The sequence below is a fragment of the Microcaecilia unicolor genome, chromosome 2 (assembly GCF_901765095.1).
Source record: "Microcaecilia unicolor chromosome 2, aMicUni1.1, whole genome shotgun sequence".
NCBI lineage: Eukaryota > Metazoa > Chordata > Amphibia > Gymnophiona > Siphonopidae > Microcaecilia > Microcaecilia unicolor.
Genome location: NC_044032.1, coordinates 558586070 through 558608549, shown reverse-complemented (window position 1 = coordinate 558608549; position 22480 = coordinate 558586070). Strand labels below are relative to the sequence as shown.

General features: G+C 46.0%; 1 protein-coding gene across 1 annotated transcript in view; it reads right to left on the bottom strand.

Annotated features, from left to right (window-relative positions):
- The window catches only part of CEP135 (centrosomal protein 135), a 445305-nt gene that overhangs the window by 71080 nt on the left and 351745 nt on the right, over positions 1–22480 (bottom strand). Inside the window, exon 19 of the mRNA XM_030191406.1 lies at positions 18875–18985. Coding sequence (XP_030047266.1) covers positions 18875–18985 — 111 coding nt within the window. The remainder of the gene's footprint in view (positions 1–18874; positions 18986–22480) is intronic.

The window sequence follows — 22480 nt, the reverse complement described above, 5'->3', positions numbered from 1 at the left end:
AAATGAACCAGATCACTTTAATGTAAAAGGTTCCATTCGCAAATCAACAAGACCACTTTAATTTTAAAAGGTTCCTTATAAGAAAAGCTAATTCATACCTTGCCTTTGAATGGCACAAACTGAAACTGTAGCCCCTGTTGCTCCACTTGACTTCTCTCTCTCGCTCTCTTATTGCCAATAAGTAAGACTCAGTATCTGCTCGGAGAGAGATTATGAAGACTGACATGTTCTTAATTGGCACGAGTCCAAACAGCCCAATCTAGGCCTTGGATGAAGCCTAGTGTAACCATAGCAACCCTTTTTAAGTCGCACTCGCACCAGCGATGGCTGCTCACCTCCGACCAGGCTCCAGCTTTTCCCTTCCCGCTCAGTGACTCCCGCCCTCGCGGAAACAGGAAATACCTCATCAGAAGGTGGGATATTGAGCGGGAAGGGAAAAGCTGTAGCAGGTGGGCCGTCGCTGCAACTATCTGTCGTCGGAGGCGGGCCGTCGCTGCAACTGTCGGGGTCCGGGGAGGCAGGAGCTGACGGCGGGCTCAGCGAGGGTGTGGATCGGGTAGAAGTGAATCAATTTTTCACTCTATCAAGAAGTACAAAGACCAAGGGACACTCAATGAAATTACATAGAAATTCTTTTAAAACAAATAAGACTTTTTTTCACTCAAAGAATAGTTATGCTCTGGAACTCGCTGCCGGAGGATATGGCAGCGCATCTGGGTTAAAAAAAAAGTTTGGACAAGTTCTTGGAGGAAAAGTCCATAGTCTGTTATTTAGATGGACATGGAAGAAGCCACTACTAGCCCTGGGTCGGTAGCATGGAATGTTGCTACTAATTGTGTTTCTGCTGGTACTTGTGACCTGGATTGGATACTGTTGGATGCAGGATACAGGGCTTGATGAACCATTGGTCTGACCCAGTACGGATATGCTTATGTTCTTACCACCACGTACATGAAAAGATGATGACAGTGTCAGAACAGGTTGCTATCTGGAATGTATGGCTGAGCAATGTTTTGGAAAAAACCCGGCACCTCTAAAAGTAATATGCTCTACGCACAAACGTTCCCTGTGGTTCTCCCCTGAATTACAGATCCTTAAGCATGAAGGATGTCATCTTGAAAGAAAATAGCACAAATCTCACCTAGATAAAGACAGGCTCAACTGTAAGAAAAACATGGCAATGTACTACCAAGCCTCAACAACAGCCAAAAAAACTCTGAACACATTAAACAAGCTGCAAATTCAACCAATCAACTTGAAAGAAAACAGCCTACTGTAAACTCCACAACAGAACCAGCCCTCCCAATCACAGCTAACCAGCAGTGATTTTGCCACATGCTTTGCCAACAAAATTAAAGATCTCCATCAGGATCTACAGACAGTCCCATCAAAGCTCCCACCAGCTGAAGGGAACACTCCCTCTCCCCCACCAGGTACAACCATCTGGGACTCATTCAACCAGGTCACAGAAGAAACTCTTGAAAAAATCCTGAAAGGTCTATGTCCGACAACTTGCCCTCTTAATCACTGCCCAGGAAAGATAGTACAGCAATGAGTGAACACAGGCCTCATTGAAGGGGCCACAAAAATTAACTCCTCTCTTATGGAAGGGCAGCTGCCTACAACACTAAAAAGAGCTGTGGTACTCCCCCTACTGAAAAAAAGCTCCCTTGAGCAGGACAAGCTTAAAAACTACCGACCGACCAGTCTCTAATATTCCTTTCCTGGCAAAATGTATAGATCAGACAGTCTGCAATTCAACTCAACAACTAGCTAAATTAAAGTAGACCCATGTCAATCTGGCTTCAGACCTGGATACGGAACAGAGACAGTTCTTGTGTCCATTCTTGATGATCTGCATAGAAACCGTGAAGGGGGGGGGGGGGGATCTGCTTTGATACTAGTGTTGCTGGATTTCTCAGCAGCCTTCGACACTGTGGATCATAATATCGTGCTTACGAGGCTTGCAGAAACAGGTACCAGTGCCACAGTATTTACATGGTTCAAATCCAGGATAACAGTCAGCTCTCTTCAACAACAGCATATCATTATTTTGGGCACTGAATTGTGGGGTACCACAGAGATCCATACTATCTCCCATTTTATTTAATATCTAACTCAAACTTCTGGCTGAGGTGCTTCCGTCAACTGGAACAAAATTCTATATCTATGCTGATGATGTGCAAATACTTGTGCCCACTGAACCAGATCTATCCACATCTTTGAATAAACTGACTGACTGTCTAACCACAACTCAGAAATGGGCAAAAACAACTAACTGTCTGAACCAAGAAAAACAGAGATTCTTTGGATACTAACACAAGTGGACAAGTACCTGACTTCAAAATATATTTTGAGGACTATGAACTCCTCCTAAAATCACAAGTCAGGAATCTTGGAATAATGGAGACTGCAAATTCAAACAACCTTTAAAAATTGTCTCTGCCAGCTGTGGCAACTATGAACTCTCTCTCCATATATTGAAAAGACAAGTCTGACCACAGTGGTCCATGCCATGTTAACCTCATGAAGAGTACTGTAATGCCCTGTACACTGGTCAAACCAAAATAAGCTTGCCTCAGCTCCAATTAATTCAGAATGCTGCAGCCCGACTAATAGAAGGCTGTAAGTGGCGTGACCATATCACACCATTCCTGCAAAAAACTACACTGGTTACCAGTACCTTAAAGGGATACATTTAAAAATCTATGTTTGATTTTCAAGGTCCTTAGACAAAATGGGCCAGAGTACTTAAAGAATAAGATAGCATTCTACACACCTTTGAGACTTCTAAGGTCCTATCAAGGAGCATCACTATCTGTACCCTCATCAACAGAAATTGTGATGTGACACCTGCCAGCGAGCCTTCTCAGGAGTAGCCCTCACATTTTTTTTGCTGTTTTTGTTACATTTGTACCCCGCGCTTTCCCACTCATGGCAGGCTCAATGCGGCTTACATGGGGCAATGGAAGGTTAAGTGACTTGCTCAGTGTCACAAGGAGCTGCCTGTGCCTGAAGTGAATGTATTCCCAGAGGGGCTACGTCTAACTCAAGATTACCTTTGCTTCAAGAAGGTGAAAAACTGGCTCTTCTCACAGGCATTTAATGTAGTGACTGACTATACACTCACTCCATACCTGGACTAGCTTGCTGCAGTGGCGTTCCTGGGGGGGGGGGGGGGGGGGGGGGGGGGGGGTAGGTGCGGTCCGCCCCGGGTGCACGCCGCTGGGGGGGGGGTGCCGCGCGCGCCTGTCCTCCGTTGTTCCATGCTTCTTCTCTGCCCCGGAACAGGTTACTTTACTTCCTGTTCCGGGGCAGAGAAGAAGCATGGAACCTTAGAGGACAGGCGCGTGTGGCACCCCCCCCCCCCAGCAGCGTGCACCCGGGGGGTCCTTTCGCCGGGGGAGGGGGGCGGTCCGCGCTACATCCAGGGGGGGGGCACTGCACCCGGGGGGGGGGTGGGGCGCATCGGCAATCCGCCCCGGATGTCAGCCCCCTAGGAACGCCACTGGCTTGCTGCAAACTCTATAAATTAGACCAGTTCCTCATATCTTATTTAACTGTACAAAGATTTTGCCTTGAGTTTAGCCACCCACCTATTTATCCCAATTGACATTGTACTACCCATCTGTTCCCCATCTATATAGTAACATAGTAAATGATGGCAGATAAAGACCTGTACGGTCCATCCAGTCTGTCCAATAAGATAAACTCATTTTACATGGTATGTGATACTTTATATGTAAACCCGAGTTTGATTTGTCCTTGCCTTTCTCAGGGCACAGACTGTAGAAGTCTGCCCAGTACTGTTCTTGTACTAAGTTCTGAAGCTAACATGGAAGCCCCTAAAAATTTACACTCCAGCCCATCCCTATCTATTCAATCACGATCAGGGCGTAGAACGTAGAAGTCTGCCCAGCTCCCATTTTGTTTCCCAATTACCGGTGTCGCCACCCAATCTCCGCTAAGATTCCATGGAACCATTCCTTCTAAACAGGATTCCTTTGTGTTTATCCCACGCATGTTTGAATTCCATTACCGTTTTCATCTCCACCACCTCCCGCGGGAGGGCATTCCACATATCCACCACCCTTCTCTGTGAAAAAATACTTCCTGACATTAGTCCTGAGTCTGCCCTCCTTCAACCTCAATTCATGTCCTCTAGTTCTACTGCCTTCCCATCTCGGAAAAGGTCATTTGCGGATTAATACCTTCAAAATATTTGAACGTCTATATCATGTCACCCCTGTTTCTCCTTTCTTCCAAAGTATACATGTTCAGGTCAGCAAGTCTCTCCTCAAATGGTTTGCAATGCAAATCCCATACCATTTTTGTAGCTTTTCTTTGGACTGCTTCCAGTCTTTTTACATCTTGAGCAAGATATGGCCTCCAAAAATGAACACAATATTCCAAGTGGGGCCTCACCAACGACTTGTAGAGGGGCATCAACACCTCCTTTCTTCTGCTGATTATGCCCCTCTCTATGCAGCCTAGCATCCTTCTGGCCATGGCCGTCACCTTGGCCCCTCAGCTAGATAGAAATTTATGTAATTTGAATGTTCTATTGCTTATTAGGTGTTTCATTGGTATTATGCTGACATTGTATTAAATCTATGCTATTTGATTATTTTTCCAGGCTGTCTATAACAGTATTGTTTGTATTGTACCAACACCATATTTCCAAGTTTATCTCATTTATTGTATTTTTGTTTATATTTGGTCATTTTACTATTGTTACAATGATAACAAAATTGTAAGTTTTATATTAAACTGGAACTGCTGTATATCGCCTTGGGTGAATCTATTCATAAAGCGAGGTTACTAACCTGTAGCAGGTATTCTCCGAGGACAGCAGGCTGATTGTTCTCACTGATGGGTGACGTCCACGGCAGCCCCAGGATTGGAAGATCTTCCTAGCAACAGAAGGTTGCTAGCTCTTGCGAGATTGGCATGCATCGCGCATGCGCGACCGTCTTCCCGCCCGCTACAGTGTGCTCCTCAGTCCAGTATAAAGCAAAGACAAAGGAAGACACAACTCCAAAGGGGAGGAGGGCGGGATTGTGAGAACAATCAGCCTGCTGTCCTCGGAGAATACCTGCTACAGGTTAGTAACCTCGCTTTCTCCGAGGACAAGCAGGCTGCTTGTTCTCACTGATGGGGTATCCCTAGCCCCCAGGCTCACTCAAAACAACAAACAATGGTCAATTGGGCCTCGCAACGGCGAGGACATAACTGAGATTGACCTAAACCAGAACCAACTAACAGAGTGCAGCCTGGAACAGAATAAAAATGGGCCTAGGGGGATGGAGTTGGATTCTAAACCCCAAACAGATTCTGCAGCACCGACTGCCCGAACCGACTGTCGCGTCGGGTATCCTGCTATAGGCAGTAATGAGATGTAAATGTGTGGACTGAAGACCACGTCGCAGCCTTGCAAATCTCTTCAATAGTGGCTGACTTCAAGTGGGCCACTGACGCTGCCATGGCTCCAAAACTATGAGGCGTGACATGACCCTCAAGAGTCAGCCCAGCTTGGGCGTAAGTGAAGGATATGCAATCTGCTAGCCAATTAGAAATGGTGCGTTTCCTGATCAAAAGAAACAAACATTTGGGTGGACTGTCTGAATGGGCTTGTCCGCTCCAGATAGAAGGCTAATGCTCGCTTGCAGCAGTTCGGGTATGAGGACGGGGAAAGAATGTTGGCAAGACAATTGACTGGTTCAGATGGAACTCCGACACCACCATCGGCAAGAACTTAGGGTGAGTGCGGAGGACTACTCTGTTATGATGAAATTTAGTATATGGAGCATGAGCTACCAAGGCTTGGAGCTCACTGACTCTACAAGGTGAAGTAACAGCCACCAAGAAAATGACCTTCCAGGTCAAGTACTTCAGATGACAAGAGTTCAGTGGCTCAAAAGGAGGTTTCATCAGCTGGGTGAGGACGACGTTGAGATCCCATGACACTGGTGGAGGTTTGACAGGGGGCTTTGACAAAAGCAAACCTCTCATGAAACGAACAACTAAAGGCTGTCCCGAGATAGGCTTACCATCTACACGGTAATGAAAAGCACTAATTGCGCTAAAATGAACTCTTACAGAGTTGGTCTTAAGACCAGCCTCAGACAAGTGCAGAAGGTATTCAAGCAGGGTCTGTGTAGGACAAGAACGAGGATCTAAGGCCTGGCTGTCACACCAGACGGCAAACCTCTTCCACTTGGAAGCATAACACCTCTTCATGGAATCTTTCCTGGAAGCAAGACTCGGGAGACACCCTCAGAAAGACTCAAGGAGGCAAAGTCTACGTGAGAGTCAGGGACTGGAGGTTGGGATGCAGAAGCGCCCCCTCGTTCTGAGTTATGAGGGTTGGAAAACACTCCAATCTCCACGGTTCTACGGAGGATAACTCCAGAAGAAGAGGGAACCAGATCTGACGCGGCCAGAAGGGCGCGATTAGAATCATGGTCCCGCGATCCTGCTTGAGTTTAAGCAAAGTCTTCCCCACCAAGGGTATGGGAGGATACGCATACAGGAGGCCCTTCCCCCAATGAAGGAGAAAGGCATCTGACGCTAGTCTGTCGTGGGCCTGAAGTCTGGAACAGAACTGAGGGACCTTGTGATTGGTCTGAGTAGCAAAGAGATCGACCAAGGGGGTGCCCCACAATTGGAAGAGCTGATGTACCACTCTCGAGTTGAGAGACCACTCATGAGGTTGCATTATCCTGCTCAACCTGTCGCCAGACTGTTGTTTATGGCTGCCAGGTACGTGGCTTGAAGAAACATGCCATGACGGTGAGCCCAAAGCCACATCCTGACGGCTTCCTGACACAGGGGGCGAGATCCGCTGCCCCCCCGCTTGTTGATGTAATACATGGCAACCTGATTGTCTGTCTGAATTTGAATGATTTGGTTGGACAGCCGATCTCTGAAAGCCTTTAGCGAGTTCCAGACTGCTCTTACCTCCAGAAGATTGATCTGAAACCCTCTCTCCTGGAGGGACCAACATCCCTGGGTGTGAAGCCCATCTACATGAGCTCCCCACCCCATGAGAGACGCATCCGTGGTCAGCACGTTTTGCGGATTAGGAATTTGAAAGGGACGTCCCAGGGTCAAATTGGAGCGACTTGTCCACCAATGCAGGGAGCTGAGAAAGAGTGTGGATGCTGGATCAAGTCTTCTAGTTCCCCCGCAGCCTGATACCACTGGGAAGCTAGAGTCCATTGAGCAGATCTCATGTGGAGACGGGGCATGGGAGTCGCGTGGACTGTTGAGGCCATGTGGCCGAGCAATCTCAACATCTGCCGAGCTGTGATCCGCTGAGATGCTCGTACCCAAGAGAACAGGGACAAAAGGTTGTTTGTCCTCGCCTCGGGGAGGTAGGCATGAGCCGTTTAGGAGTCCAGCAGAGCTCCTATGAATTCTAGTCTTTGAACTGGAAGAAGATGGGACTTTGGATAATTTACCACAAACCCCAGTAGCTCCAGGAGTTGAATAGTCACCTGCATGGACTGTAGAGCTCCTGCCTCCGAGGTGTTCTTGACCAGCCAATAGTCGAGATAAGGGAACACATGCACTCCCAGTCTGCGTAGAGACGCCGCCACTACAGCCAGGCATTTTGTGAACACTCTGGGTGCAGTAGAAGCGAGACCAAAAGGTAGTACACAGTACTGAAAATGCCATGTTCCCAGACGGAATTGAAGATACTGTCTGTGAGCTGGCAGTATCGGGATGTGAGTATAAGCATCCTTTAAGTCCAGAGAGCATAGCCAATCGTTTTTCTGAATCATGGGAAGAAGGGTGCCCAGGGAAAGCATCCTGAACTTTTCTCGGACCAGATATTTGTTCAGGGCCCTTAGGTCTAGGATGGGACGCATCCCCCCTGTTTTCTTTTCCACAAGAAATTACCTGGAATAGAATCCCAGCCCTTCCTGCCCCGGTGGCACGGGCTCGACCGCATTGGTGCTGAGAAGGGCGGAGAGTTCCTCTGCAAGTACCTGCTTGTGCTGGAAGCTGAAGGACTGAGCTCCCGGAGGACAATTTGGAGGTTTTGAGATCAAATTGAGGGCGTATCCTAGCCGGACTATTTGGAGAACCCACTAGTTGGAGGTTATGAGAGGCCACCTTCGGTGAAAAAACTTTAACCTCCCTCCGACCGGCAGATCGTCCGGCACAGACACTTTTATCTCGGCTATGCTCGCTTGGAGCCAGTCAAAAGCCCGTCCCTTGCTTTTGCTGGGGAGCTGCAGGGGCCTGTTGAGGTGCACGTTGTTGACGTGAACGAGCGCGCTGGGGCTTAGCATGAGCAGGCTGGCGAGAAGGTGGATTGTACCTACGCCTATTAGAAGCATAGGGAACATTCCTCCTTCCCCCATAAAAACGTCTACCTGAAGAGGTAGATGCTGAAGGCGTCTGGTGGGAGAGCTTGTCAAATGCGGTGTCCCGCTGGTGGAGCTGTTCTACCACCTGTTCGACGCACTCACCAAAAATGTTATCCCCCACGGCAAGAAGCATCCGCAATCCGCTGCTGGACTCTATTCTCCAGGTCAGAGGCACGCAGCCATGAGAGTCTGCGCATCACTATACCATGAGCAGCGGCCCTGGACGCTACATCAAAAGTGTAGTAGGCACCTCTGGACAGGAATTTCCTACACGCCTTCAGCTGCCTGACCACATCCTGAAAAGGCTTGGCCTGCTCCGAGGGGAGTTTATCGACCAAGTCCGCCAGCTGCCGCACATTGTTCCGCACGTGTATGCTCGTATAGAGCTGGTAGGATTGGATCTTGGACACGAGCATAGCAGAATGGTAGGCCTTCCTCCCAAAAGAGTCTAGAGTCTTAGATTCACGGCCTGGGGGCGCCGAGGCGTAATCTCTACTACTCTTGGCTTTCTTGAGAGCCGAGTCCACAACTCCAGAGTCATGAGGCAACTGGGTCCCCATCAACTCCGGGTCCCCATGGACTCGATACAGGGACTCAATCTTTTTGGGAATATGGGGGTTACTTAACGGTTTTGCCCAGTTCGCCATCAATGTCTGCTTCAGGACATCATGAAGGGGAACAGTGGACGACTCCTTAGGTGGGGAAGGATAGTCCAGGACCTCGAACATCTCAGCCCTGGGCTCATCCTCAGTGACCACTGGGAAGAGAATGGCCGTAGACATTTCCCGGACAAAGGAAGAGAAAGACAGACTCTCAGGGGGAGAAAGCTTTCTCTCTGGCGAAGGGGTGGGATCGGAAGGAAGGCCACAAGACTCCTCGTCAGAGAAATATCTGGTGTCTTCCTCCACCTCCCATGAGGCCTCACCGTGGGTACTGGACACAAGTTCATGAACTTCAGTCCGAAGCCGAGCCCATCTCGGTGCCAAGAAGAAGACTCCCGTGCCGGTGGCAATGAAGCTCCCTCCAGCGATGTCGGCGGGGAGTCCTCCTGGGTGGTAGCGGACGCCGATGCCGCAAGCGGTACTGGCGTCGCAGTCTGCACCATGGGCAGAGAGCCAACTGCTGCATGACTCGACGGTACCGCCAGCGCAGAAGAACGCAGCAGCATTTCCAGGATATCTGGAAGGATGGCCTTGAGGCGCTCGTCCAGAATGGCTGTCGAGCAAGGCAGCGGGGCCGGTACCGGCGACGAGCTGAGAACCTGTCTGGAGCCTGGAGGCGGTACCGGGCTGTCCGGAGCAGAGCGCATCGACACCTTTTGTATGGAGGGCAAGCGGTCCTCCCGGTGTTGACGCTTCACGGGTACCGAATCCTTCGGTGTCCCGGAGCTCTCGGTACCGTGACGGGAAGGTGACCGATGACGGTGCTTCTTTGCATCGGCACCTCCCGGTACCGATGAGGAAGATGTGGAATCCAAACGTCTCCTCGGGGCCGGGTCCGACTGTGGTTGGTCCTGGGGGGCCTGCACCGCAGGAGCCCTTGAGGCAGGTGGAGACCCACTCGATGGCTCACTGCTACCAGCGTGGGATCTCTGGACAGCCATCACCTGCACTCCAGACGTCGATGCTCCCTCTGACGCTGACATCGATACCGGCGATGACCTCGGTACCGCTGGCTCCGTCGACGCCGAAAGACCGGACGAGGCTCCGAACAGGACGTTCCACTGAGCCAATCTCGCCGCCTCGGTCCTCTTTTTAAGCTAGAGGCACAAAGTACAGGTGTCCGGGCGATGACCAGCCCTGAGACACTGAAGACACGATATGTGTCTATCAGTTAGCGAGATCGTCCGGTGGTACTGCGTGCACTTCTTGAAGCCGCTGGCAGGCTTCGAGGACATGGGCGGAAAAATCGCACCGGCGAGGTAAAAAGCGATGATGCCGAAAAAGGGGCACCAAAAAAAAAAAGTGAAAAGACCCGGACGGGAGGCAGAACAGGCCGCACACGGAAAAGAAAGGAAACTTACTCGGGAAAACTTTGAAGAAGTACCGGAAACAAACTCTTTTTTTTTTTTTTTTAACACACGAGAGGAGAAACGAAGAACAAGCCGAAAAGGCACTAAAACCGCAGCGAAGAACGCGACGGGGGCCTCTCTGGGGCCGCGAAGGAGCGATACATGTCTGTTCTGACCGCAGAAAAAGAGACTGAGGAGCATGCTGTAGCGGGCGGGAAGACGGTCGCGCATGCGCGATGCTGCAGATCTCGCGAGAGCTAGCAAACTTCTGTTGCTAGGAAGATCTTCCGATCCTGGGGCTGCCGTAGACGTCACCCATCAGTGAGAACAAGCAGCCTGCTTGTCCTCGGAGAAAGGCAGTTAATAAATCTCAATAAATAACTAAAATACATGACCATTTGGTAGCGTTTTAGTGGCTTTTTATATAATCTTATTTGAGCTGAAGAAGAAAGTCTTTTTTAACATAACAGCTGATTCTGCCCCTCATGCAGTAGAAGATAAATTTTGGGTGCATTGTCTTTTTTTCTGTAGTACAATTAAATTATACCTTTGCAGATAACTGAATTGAGGGAAATGTAAGTGAAAATGGTTTCAGTAAAAAGGGAGGTTTGCTCCGAGGCATTTTTTCTCCCAAATCTGGATATATAAAGTTATTGAAAATAAAAAATAGAAAAATAATATAAATTTTTTCTAGTATAAGCTTAGTAAAATAAATGTAAGTTTTAATTTACAGTGGGTTTGAAGATCACATGATGCACTGAGGGCAGCAGCAGTGTTTTGGCTGTGCTCATGGGTTCCCTCTCCGTTATTCCAGTGCTAATTGATTGAAATCCCCTCCAGAGTTATTTGGGACCGGTGAGAGAGCTTTGTAAGCGTGTATGGAAGCTAACGTAGCCTCAATGCCCGTCGGATCAGCGAAAAGAAGTGCTAAAAGCGATAAAATAAAATATAGCCGCTTGCTGCCGAATCCAAGATGGCGGACCCAAAGACCGAATCGCAACCAGAGTTCTCCGACAAGCAGCTCGCCCAGTTGACTGCCGCAGTTACTAGAGTTACTTGCTGGGCGGATCGGGAACTTGGAGGCGAGCATAACAGACACAACGAAGTGCACTACAGAACTTGAGCAGCGCATGTCAGAGGTGGAAGATTCATGGAACAAGCACCTGCCGGTGATCAAAGAACTTGAGGAGAAACTGCGAGCCCAGAGTGTTAGGCTCGAGGACTTTGAGAGTAGAGCTCGTCGCTCCAATATACGAATTGTCGGTATCCCAGAATCTACGCCAGAAAAGAACTTGGGGCCTCTACTTGAATCATGGCTGCAGCAGGAGTTCGCGCTCTCAGATAGTCGTGGGGCCTTTTGCATCGAGAGAGCACATCGCCTAGGAAGGTTACAAACAGAGCAGTCGAAACCACGGGTAGTGATTGTGAAAATTGACAATTACATCCATAAAGAGAGGAGTGTGGTAGCCGTGTTAGTCCACTCTTAAGGTTATCAATAGAAATCAAACAAAATAAAACATGGAAAAGAAAATAAGATGATACCTTTTTTATTGGACATAACTTAATACATTTCTTGATTAGCTTTTGAAGGTTGCCCTTCTCAGATCGGAAATAAGCAAATGTGCTAGCTGACAGTGTATATAAGTGAAAACATTCAAGCATTACTATGACAGTCTGACAGGGTGGGAGGAGGGGGGTGGGTAGGAAGTATGCATGGGGACATCAAAGCATATCATTGATATTCTAACAGGGTGGGTGTGGATAGGTGAGGGGAGGGTGATCAACAGAGACATACAGCTTTATGGTTTATAATGGGCTAGGAACCCCAGATCCTTGTTAAGTCCTTTCTGTTGGGTGTTAAAATATTCAATCATTCTGACTTCAAAGGTCTTACGTTCTTGTATGGTTTTAAAGTTACCTTTGAGGATTCTCTGAAAAGGAACAGAAGGGCACACTTCCCTGTAATTTATCCAGTTGCAAACTATGCCAAAATATTTCACAGGACCCCAAAGTCATCCACAAAGGAAAGATATTCAACATAAAGGGATCTTTCACTTGCTCATCTTCCAATGTGGTATATATCATTCAGTGTAAAAAATGTAACGAAGGATGCTATATTGGAGAAACAGGCCAGATGCTTAAGACAAGATTCAATTTACATAGACATCATATGAACAATACTGGTGCCAGCAGGGTTCCCACGCCTGTTGGTCAACATTTTACAGGACCAGGACACTGTACCAGTGACTTCACAGTGAGAATCCTCAAAGGTAACTTTAAAACCATACAAGAACGTAAGACCTTTGAAGTCAGAATGATTGAATATTTTAACACCCAACAGAAAGGACTTAACAAGGATCTGGGGTTCCTAGCCCATTATAAACCATAAAGCTGTATGTCTCTGTTGATCACCCTCCCCTCACCTATCCACACCCACCCTGTTAGAATATCAATGATATGCTTTGATGTCCCCATGCATACTTCCTACCCACCCTCCTCCTCCCACCCTGTCAGACTGTCATAGTAATGCTTGAATGTTTTCACTTATATACACTGTCAGCTAGCACATTTGCTTATTTCCGATCTGAGGAAGAAGGGCAACCTTCGAAAGCTAATCAAGAAATGTATTAAGTTATGTCCAATAAAAAAGGTATCATCTTATTTTCTTTTCCATGTTTTATTTTGTTTGATTTCTATTGTTATCCATAAAGAGGAAATCATGCAAGGCTACAGGTCCAAAAGAGACACGTTACGGTATGATGGAGCTCTGATTTTGATTTTTCCAGACTATCCCGCGGGTATTCAGGAAAAGCGCAGATGCTTCCATCCAGTGTGTTCAAAGTTGGTGGAGAGACAAATTCGTTTTACGTTGGCTTATCCCACTACTTTAAAGATCCAAATCGGAGGCAAGTGGTCGAAGTTTGATTCGGAGAAAGCGGCAATGGAATTCTTAAATACCCAACTACCGACCTTGAATACCTTGCCATGAGGGATATTTGCCACGTGGCTGTTGGAGCTGTTTCTTGAACGGGAGTAATACCGTTACAATAACAGGACTATGATTTAGAGGGGAGTGAACAGGTTTATCTTGTGTATTGTATACTGTTATGTTTAATATGTTTGAACACTTAAACGGAGGGGGGACCCATTGCATTAGGGTGACTTCCTGCGATGAGCGTCAACTCGTCGCTATATGCTGAGATTTGTTGGGGGTATCGGGTTGGTGGGGGCGGGGCGGGAGGGGACTGGGTAGATAAGGGTAGTAGGGCTTGGGGGGAATCTTGTGAGCTAAGTTCTATTATTGTTGGAGAGCCAATTAATATATTGATCAAGCCTCTTACAGTGCGCAGTGGAGGTAATGACAAAAATAGGGTGTGGGGGAAGGGCTGGGCCTCCACATGCCTAGATGTTGGTTACCTGAATGTTTTACTAGCACCATTAATTGGTAGGGTCAGTGTCATATAAATTGGTAACTTGGAATGGGGGGGGGGGGGGGGGGGGGATTACATCTCCAATAAAACGGACAAAGGTCCTTACACATTTAAAACGCCTCCATGCTGATATAGTTTGTCTTCAGGAGACCCGATTGTCAGATGGGGAACATGAAAAAATAACAAGACTGTGGGTGGGACAAGTGGATTATGTTTCCTCTGGTGAGAGAAGGGGGTGTGTGGCCATTCTGTATCGTAATCATTTAGTTTATTCCTCTGAAATTATATTAAAGGATGAGGAGGGCAGATATTTGGTGGTTAAGCTCAATATACATGGGAAGGAAATGTATTTGCTGTCAGTGTATGCACCCACCCCTCAGGATCCAAAGTTTTTTCCTTGCTTGCTGCGGGCACTTCTCCCGTATCGAGACAAGGAGATAATTCTTGCTGGGGACATGAATGCTTTAATGAATACACAGGTAGACTGTACGGGGAAAAGGACCTTGAGGTCAGATTCTGGGAGTGAAAGTGGCATGTTGTCTTCTTTTGCGACCACACTTGGGTTGATAGATACTTGGAGGGCCCTTCATCCAGAGGGAAGGGACTTCACGCATAGGTCGTGGGCGCACGGGACATGGGCCCCCGGTTGGATTATATCCTAGTTTCTACATCTTTGTTCCCCTATGTCTCTGCGACCTGCATTGAACAGGCTGTGGTTTCGGATCATTCCCCAGTGGGGCTTATACTGGATATAGGGACGAGGACCTCATTAGTACAAAGATGGAGGTTTCCAGGTTATTTAGTTAAAGACACTGAATTTCGCACTTTTCTGCAGAAGAAATGGGAGGAATTTGCAATCCATAACCAAGAACATAGAGCAGATCTAGTTTTATTTTGGTGCACTGCCAAAGCAGTTATACGGGGGGAGGTTATTTCTTATGTGACCACTAGGAAGAAAAAAGTGGCGGCTAGTATACTTAACTTGATGAGCCAATTGAACAGGGCTAAGCGCACATTTCTGAGCACCCCCACGCAGACGCATAGGGATACTTATGAAGCTCTACAGGTCACTATTAATTCGTTGATCCAAGAGAAAACTCAAAAACATCTCATATATTATAAGCATAGGTTGCATAAATATGGGAATAGGCAGGGAGCTTTACTGGCTAGGATGGTGGGTCCCCGGGCAGGAAACCGCACTATTGTAGCACTGAGAGATGCGCAGGGGATCATACATAATAAAACATCAGAGTTATTACGGCTGTTACAGACCCATTTTAGTGAGGTGTATGCGGCATCTAAATCACCCTCTCCAGAAACAGTGACCCAATTTTTGAATAAATCAGGGATGCCACAACTGGGAGCGGAGGCCCGGGATTGTTCGGGGTTACCCTTACAGCCAAAAGACCTGCAGAAAGCTATCCGGGGTCTAAAGATGGGCTCAGCACCAGGTGCCGATGGTTTTTCTGGAGAATTTTATAAGACCTTACAACTCTCACTAGTTGCACCTTTAATTGATTATTACCAGGCAGTGATAGAAGATGGAATATTCCCGCAGCATGAAAATACTGCTTTGATTACATTGTTACTTAAGCCGGGTAAACAGGCGGAAGACCCTGAGTCTTATCGTCCTATTTCCCTGATTAATGTGGACATCAAGCTCTTGGCAAAGGTTTTGGCTAATCATTTGACTGAACATATTCCGGACCTAATAAGCCCTGCGCAGGTAGGGTTTGTTCCCAAACGTCACTCGGTCCTCCATGTGCGACGAACTCTCCTAGCAATGGCCCAATGCGCTGATCGGAAGGAACCTTGTTTGTTGGCCAGGCTAGACGCGGCCAAGGCCTTTGACCATGTGGATTGGAGCATTTATTTCAGGTGCTGGAGTGGTTGGGGTTTCCGGAGGGTTTTGTTCAGCCTATTTGGGTATTATACTCAGGACTGAGTGCACAAGTAGTGGCAAATGGGGGAAGATCAGACCGGTTCCCAATAAATAGGGGAACGAGACAGGGGTGTCCCTTGTCACCGTTTTTATTTGATATTTCTCTAGAACCTCTAATAAGAGTGTTAAACAGCACAAGGGACATCAAAGGGGTGACTACTGGGTGTGAAGAAATGAAAACATTGGCATATGCGGATGACATTTTATTAGTCTTGAGAGACAGCCACAAACCTCCTTAAAACTAACTTTAGAAACCATTGGTCATTATGGGCAGCTATCGGGATTCTCTTTAAATCTTCAGAAATCCTGTGCTCTAACAGTGAGTGACACTCTGCAACAGACTTGGCAAGGAAATTTCCCGTTAAGGTGGGTGGACACTAAATTCAAATATCTAGGTGTTTTAATTCCACGGGATCTGTCGACATTATATCGAATCAATGTTGGTCCCATGATAGAGAGTATAAAGCAAAAGTTGCAGCTGTGGCAAGCCCTCCCGCTCTCTTTATGGGGGCGGATTGCTCTTTTTAATATGCTTATCGCACCTAGGTGGCTTTATCTCTTTCAGCAGCTTCTACGAGAGGAGAAGGCCATAAATAGGCTTACGCAGCGTTTCCTTTGGCAGGGTAAACGTCCCAGATTACCTTTATCAGTAATTACTACCCCACGAGAACAGGGAGGGATGGGACCTGTGAGTTTACGGAACCTCTCTATAGCCTGTGCAATGCGGCACATCAATGATTGGTTCCGGGGCTCAACAGAGTTTTCCATTACTGAGGCAGAGACAGTAGTTTTTCCCGAGACCCATTTTAGTTATCTTCTCCACACGGGAAGCAGGTTACCCGCACAAGCATTTCAAAGACACCCTCTCTTACACTCACTTCGAGCTACATGGTGGTGGTTATGTCAGAAACACCATTTTAACGCAAGGGTCACTCCAATGCTTTCTCTTTGCAATAATCCGGACTTCCCTCCGGGTGTGGGTGGCAGTGTTTTCCAACAGTGGAGGGCTAAGGGTGTCATCTATTTGTCGCACGTAGTTAATGAAGAGGGACAGCTTAAAAAGTTGGATACTCTCACAGAAGAGTTTGGCATCCCGAGTTTGCACTATTTTGCCTATGCCCAATTAAAGCACTATGAGGCATATTTTCAAAGCACTTAGCCTTCCAACGTTCCATAGAAACCTATGGAACTTTGGAAGGCTAAGTGCTTTGAAAATATGCCTCTATGTGTCCTCCTTACAATGGACAGATCTCACAGAAGATGTGATAGATGTCACCACGGAGAATTACTCCCTAGGGGCACAGGTCTCAGTTCCTCTGCGGTTTCATTTGCACCAACTGAAAGATACCACCCAAGAAATAGATTATATGAGGGTGACCAAAAGTTGGTCAAAGGACCTTAGTTGTACACTTACGCCAGATATTGGCAGGAGGTTTTTGGAGACCATTTATAAGATGTCTTTTTCAGTCCCTCAGAGAGAGAGGTTATATAGATTTTTCATGAGAACATATTTGGCGCCCAAGAGGGTTGCCCACATAACTGAATCATGTGATGGGACTTGCAACAGATGTGGTAGTGGGGATGCTACTCTGGGGCATATGTTTTGGCTTTGCCCCATGGTACAACTTTTCTGGGGTGCTGTTCTTTCCTCACTGCAGTCACAATGGGGATGTTCGGTGGTGTGTGATCCTTTGATATTATTTTACAATTATAAATTCACAGAGATACCACCAAAGGGTTTCAAGAAATATGTGAAGTGGACTATTTTATTTGGGATCACCACGATTTTGAAATCATGGCGGTCAGATTTGATGCCTCCGCTGATGTGTTGGCGTACACAGATGATACATCAAATGAGGCTTGATAGATGTACAGTAAAAGCCTTGGACAGTGTGGAGGGTGAAGAGTTTCGTCAGCTTTGGGAACCACTGTGGTTAACCATGCCCTCCAGAGCACGTAGTTATATTTTGAATATTTAACTAGCTCACAAGAAGGGAATTGGGTGGGTGGGTGGGGGTTGATTTCATGCTGAATTTGGGATGGATAATGGATATTGTTTTCTATCTCTGTATAATGCAAATTCAACATTGCTGTACTGGATTGGAAGTTTTGACCGCATTTGTGATGTATTGCTGCAATTGTTGTTAATAAAAATGATCAAACATAATTTACAGTGGTTTTTTTTCCCTTTTTCATTTCTGGATTTTTCTCCACTGTTCTCCAAATTTTGAGTGTATACACTCTTAGAAAATACCAATCAATGTTAAAATATGCACATTCACATAATGGCACATACTTTAATGGAGGGAATGCACATGGGCAGAGATTGAGTGGAGCACATAAAAGATTATACAATATGTGTGAACAAAATATAGGCATGGGCATTTACATCACCTCTAGGGCTGGTGCAAATGCCTGCACTTGTAATGTACATACACATTAGGTGAATTACGCTAGTATTTATGTTTATTCCACAACTTGATATACCATTTTACTTAAAACAAGGTCACAGCAATTCACATAAAACAATATTTAAAGTCAAGGAAAATCAGAAAAGAACTCCATTAAAACAGGAAAGAACCCATTCACACAAACCATATAGCAAGAAAATTAACACTCCAAGGGCACCTACTTTTCTTTATAAAATAGTGCCTAGGTATGTGCTTCTGAAAGCATTTACCCGTAATACTCCATTATAAAACTATCCCCATGAAGTGAATAGAAAAAATATCCTCTACAGAATTTGTACTTGAACAATAAATAAAATGTATTTTTCAGTTTGCGTTAATAGAATCACTGGCCCTAATATTCAGTGCCGCTTAACAGAGTAGGAGAAGCCCCTATCCGAATAAGTGCTGCTTGCTAGGGACAGAACTGGATTTTCAGCAGCATTATCCAGATAGTGTCAGGGTGGTCTAGGGGCAGAGACAAAATGATCTTGGTACTGCTAATATTCGCCTCTGGTACCCAGATAACTCTCTGGACAAGTTAGGTTATGGCACTGAATATCTGGGTATAATTTTAAATGGCACAATTGGTGTTTTGAAGCAACACCAACCGTATAATTTAAAAATCAGGGAGACTCTATTGTTGTTAAGTCTTGCATTCTTACCTTTGCAGCCATTAAACTTTCAGTTCTGGCAACTTCAGAGATGTAACTATGAACTCGTAACTTGAGGTCTTCTTTTTCATGCATTGCTGATTCCAGCTCAGTGGAGACTGCCTGAGGAGATTATACACATTATAGAGTAGGCAATAACACTATACACATTACAGAATCACAATGAGGACCACATGGCTCCAACAGCCAAGATATTTGTTGAAATCCTTTGACAGATTGCTGTAGTCTGATGCACTAAGTTGCATTAAGTAAAAGAGAATACATTAAGTTTATGAAAGAATAGACAAAATGGATTGTGTATACATGTGAAGAACTGCAAATGAGGGTCTATACTCCATGCAACTAAACAGAATCCAAACAAGGGAAAGGCTAAATTTAAAAATATCCCCAGTTTATAAGTTAAAAAATATTAACCTAATTTTCAAAAAGTTTTTAAAATCTATGAGAGTGGGGAAGGGTTCAAGAATCAAATCTTTCTCTAATATAAAAGTGGTCATCCAGATGGAAGATGGAGTCATATTGTGTATTGAAAATACATAGAACCATGACACCTGGATTTTCAAACTTAGGTACTGGAATTTTCTCTCTGTGATGATGCATTGTAAAGGAGATCTCCAGGATTCCAGGGATCCTTTGTTCTGAATTTGCCCTTGAATTTTCTGAAATAGCATCAAATTGGCATATACTGAAAAAGAGACTGATGTTTGTGTCAACAGTGAAGTATGATGCGTTTGAAATTAAAGTAGCTTAATTGTTAAATCAGTGGGCAGCAAAACAGGGAAGCCCAGTTCAAATATCAGTCGTTCTATGTGATCTTGGACAAGTCACTTAACTCTCTATTGCCTCAGATACAAATATGCTATCCCCAAAATTCTATACTTTATCACAAGTCATTCTTTCGTGTTTCTGGCCCACTCCAGTCTATCTGAATACATCTTGGCATTTGCGGGACTCAGAGTGTAAAAGTCTGCCCAGCACTTGTCCTCGGTTCCAGATATTGAAGTTGCCACTGAAGCCATTTCCAGCCTATCCTAAATTTTTATTTTTGTTTTATACCATCTATTTTCTAAATATAGAGTTCCTCTGTGGTCATCCTGTGCCTTTTTGAATTCCACCACTGTTTTTGTCTCTACCACCTCCCTCAGGAGGCCATTCCAGGCACTGACCAACCTCTCCGTGAAAAAGAATTTCATGACATTACTCTTAAGTCTATCACCCTGCATCCTCAGTTCATGTTCTCTAGTTTTACCATTTCCTCTTCTCTGGAAGAGATTTGTTTATATATTAATACCTTTCAATCTCCCTAGTCCCTTCTTTCCTCTAGGCTATACATATTCAGATCTTCCAGTCTCTTCTCATACTTCTTTTGGCACAAACCCCATATCATTTTTGTCACCTTCCTCTGGACCACTTCTAGTCTTTTTACATCATTAGCAAAACTGAACACAATACTCTAGGTGGGGCTTCACCAGTGACTTGTACAGGAGCATCAACACCTCCTTTCTTCTGCTGGTTATTCCTCTCTCAGTGCAGCCTAGCATCCTTCTGGCAATGGTCATCACTTTGTCACACTGTTTTTTCGCTTTAAGGTCCTCGGACACCATTACCCCAAGGTTCCTCTCCCCATCTGTGCATATCAGCCTCTCACCTCCTAGGACATAAGGACCCCTTGGGTTTCTACTCCCTAAATGAATCACTTTACACTTCTTTGCATTAAATTTTAATTGCCATACATTAGACCATTCTTCTAACTTTTGCAGATCCCTTTTCATGTTTTCCTCTCCCTCCAGGGTGTCCACTCTATTGCAGATCTTAGTATCATCCGCAAAAAGGCAAACCTTACCTTTTAATCCTTCGGCAATGTCACTCACATATATGTTGAACAGAATCGGCCCTAGCACCGATCCCTTAGACACTCTGCTACTCACCTTTCCTTCAACTGAGTGAATTCCATTGACCACCACCCCCTGGTGTCTGTCCATCAACCAGTTTCTAATCCAGTTCACCACTTTGGGTCCTCACTCCAGTTTTTCATGTTTATTTAAGAGTCTCCTATGAGGAACTGTGGCCTTGCTGAAATCCAAGTAGATCACATCTAGTGCACGTCCCAGATCCAGTTCTCTGGTTGCCCAGTCAAAAATTGTTTGGCACAATTTATCTTCGGTAAAAATATGTTGCCTCATATCTTTTAACTCAATGGATTCCAGGAAATTTACTATCCTTTCCTTCAGCAACACTTCGATTACTTTACCATTAACCAAAGTGAGACTTACTGGCCTGTAGTTTCCTAGTTCTGAACAGGACTTCTTTTCCTCCTGTAACTGCTTCATATACACAGCAGGTTGTTGCAATTCTCCATCCAGCAACTCGCTAACTAAATCCTGTGGTGGATCCTTTACCTCTACCGGGTGATCCTCAAGGGGTTCTGTTTCTTTCCCTGATTGAGACATCATGGCAGACAACCAATCCAGGTCTTTGGTCACCTCTAAAACACTGGAGTGGACTTTCTTCCACCTCTTGGGCTGCACATGAGATAGGCCTTTAACCTCTACCTGTTGTTCATGACAGGTTCCCTTTCCCTTCTTGAGGCTTCTGGGCTTGTGTTGTAACTCACTCCTTCGCTCAGGCAATGCTCTCCTTTGCTGCCCAGCCACTTATCTGGTTTCTGGCCTCCTGCCTTTGTCAGGGCATTTAACCTCCTTAAACTATTTTCCTTTTCTCAGGTCACTTAACTTGCTCCCTCTTGGAGACTCCATTATCTTCCTTCCTCCTTGGGACTATTTGGCTGCCCCAGTAGGCTGTCAGTCGCCCCTTGTGACTGTTCCATGGTTCTGTTCTTGGTCTTTTCCTATTTCTCAGCTGTGCCCCACTGCCAGGGCCGGTAATCCTCTGAATTTACAGGGCATTGCTGCAGGCTAACCAGGTTTCCTGCCACTCCTGGTCCCAAATGCTCATCCTGGAGTTTTACTTCTTCAACTCTCAAGACACACTCACTGGTCCCCCACCAGCATATGCTAGAGTACTGACTTGAAATTACTCCACTCCAAGATTTTCAACTGCTCCAGTTGCAGCTTACAATGCAGCAGCTTCTATCTTCAGTCCACAGCTTGGAGTCTCATATTCCCTCTGGTTTACTGTGTATTCAGGAGCTGGCCTTGCTTCAGGATACCTAGCTCCAGGTCTGGTTGTAACTTCCAATCCAAATCAAGTTCATAAGCTGCCCCAGCTGCAACTTCTCTAGCAGCAGTTCAACCTTTAATTCTCTTCTTTCTGCAAAGCTTTTTAACTTTATACATCTTTGCTCTGCAGTCTCCCAGAGCCAGCTTCTCAATAGCAGCTCCACTCCTGGAATCTGGACCAGCTTTTCCTAGATGCTCCAGCACCAATCTTAGTTTCACTTTTCCACTGAAGCTTTCTCTGCTTCTAACCACTTCTGACAGCTATACTCGGCTGTAATCACTATGCTTAATTAGGGAAGCCTTCCAGCCTAAGCATGTTGTCTCACTTATGTACTGCTCACACTCTGTGCTTCCTTTTCACCAGGTGTATTCAGCAGCTCAATCAAGCTTCCAGCACTCTTTAGCTCAGTCTGAAGCC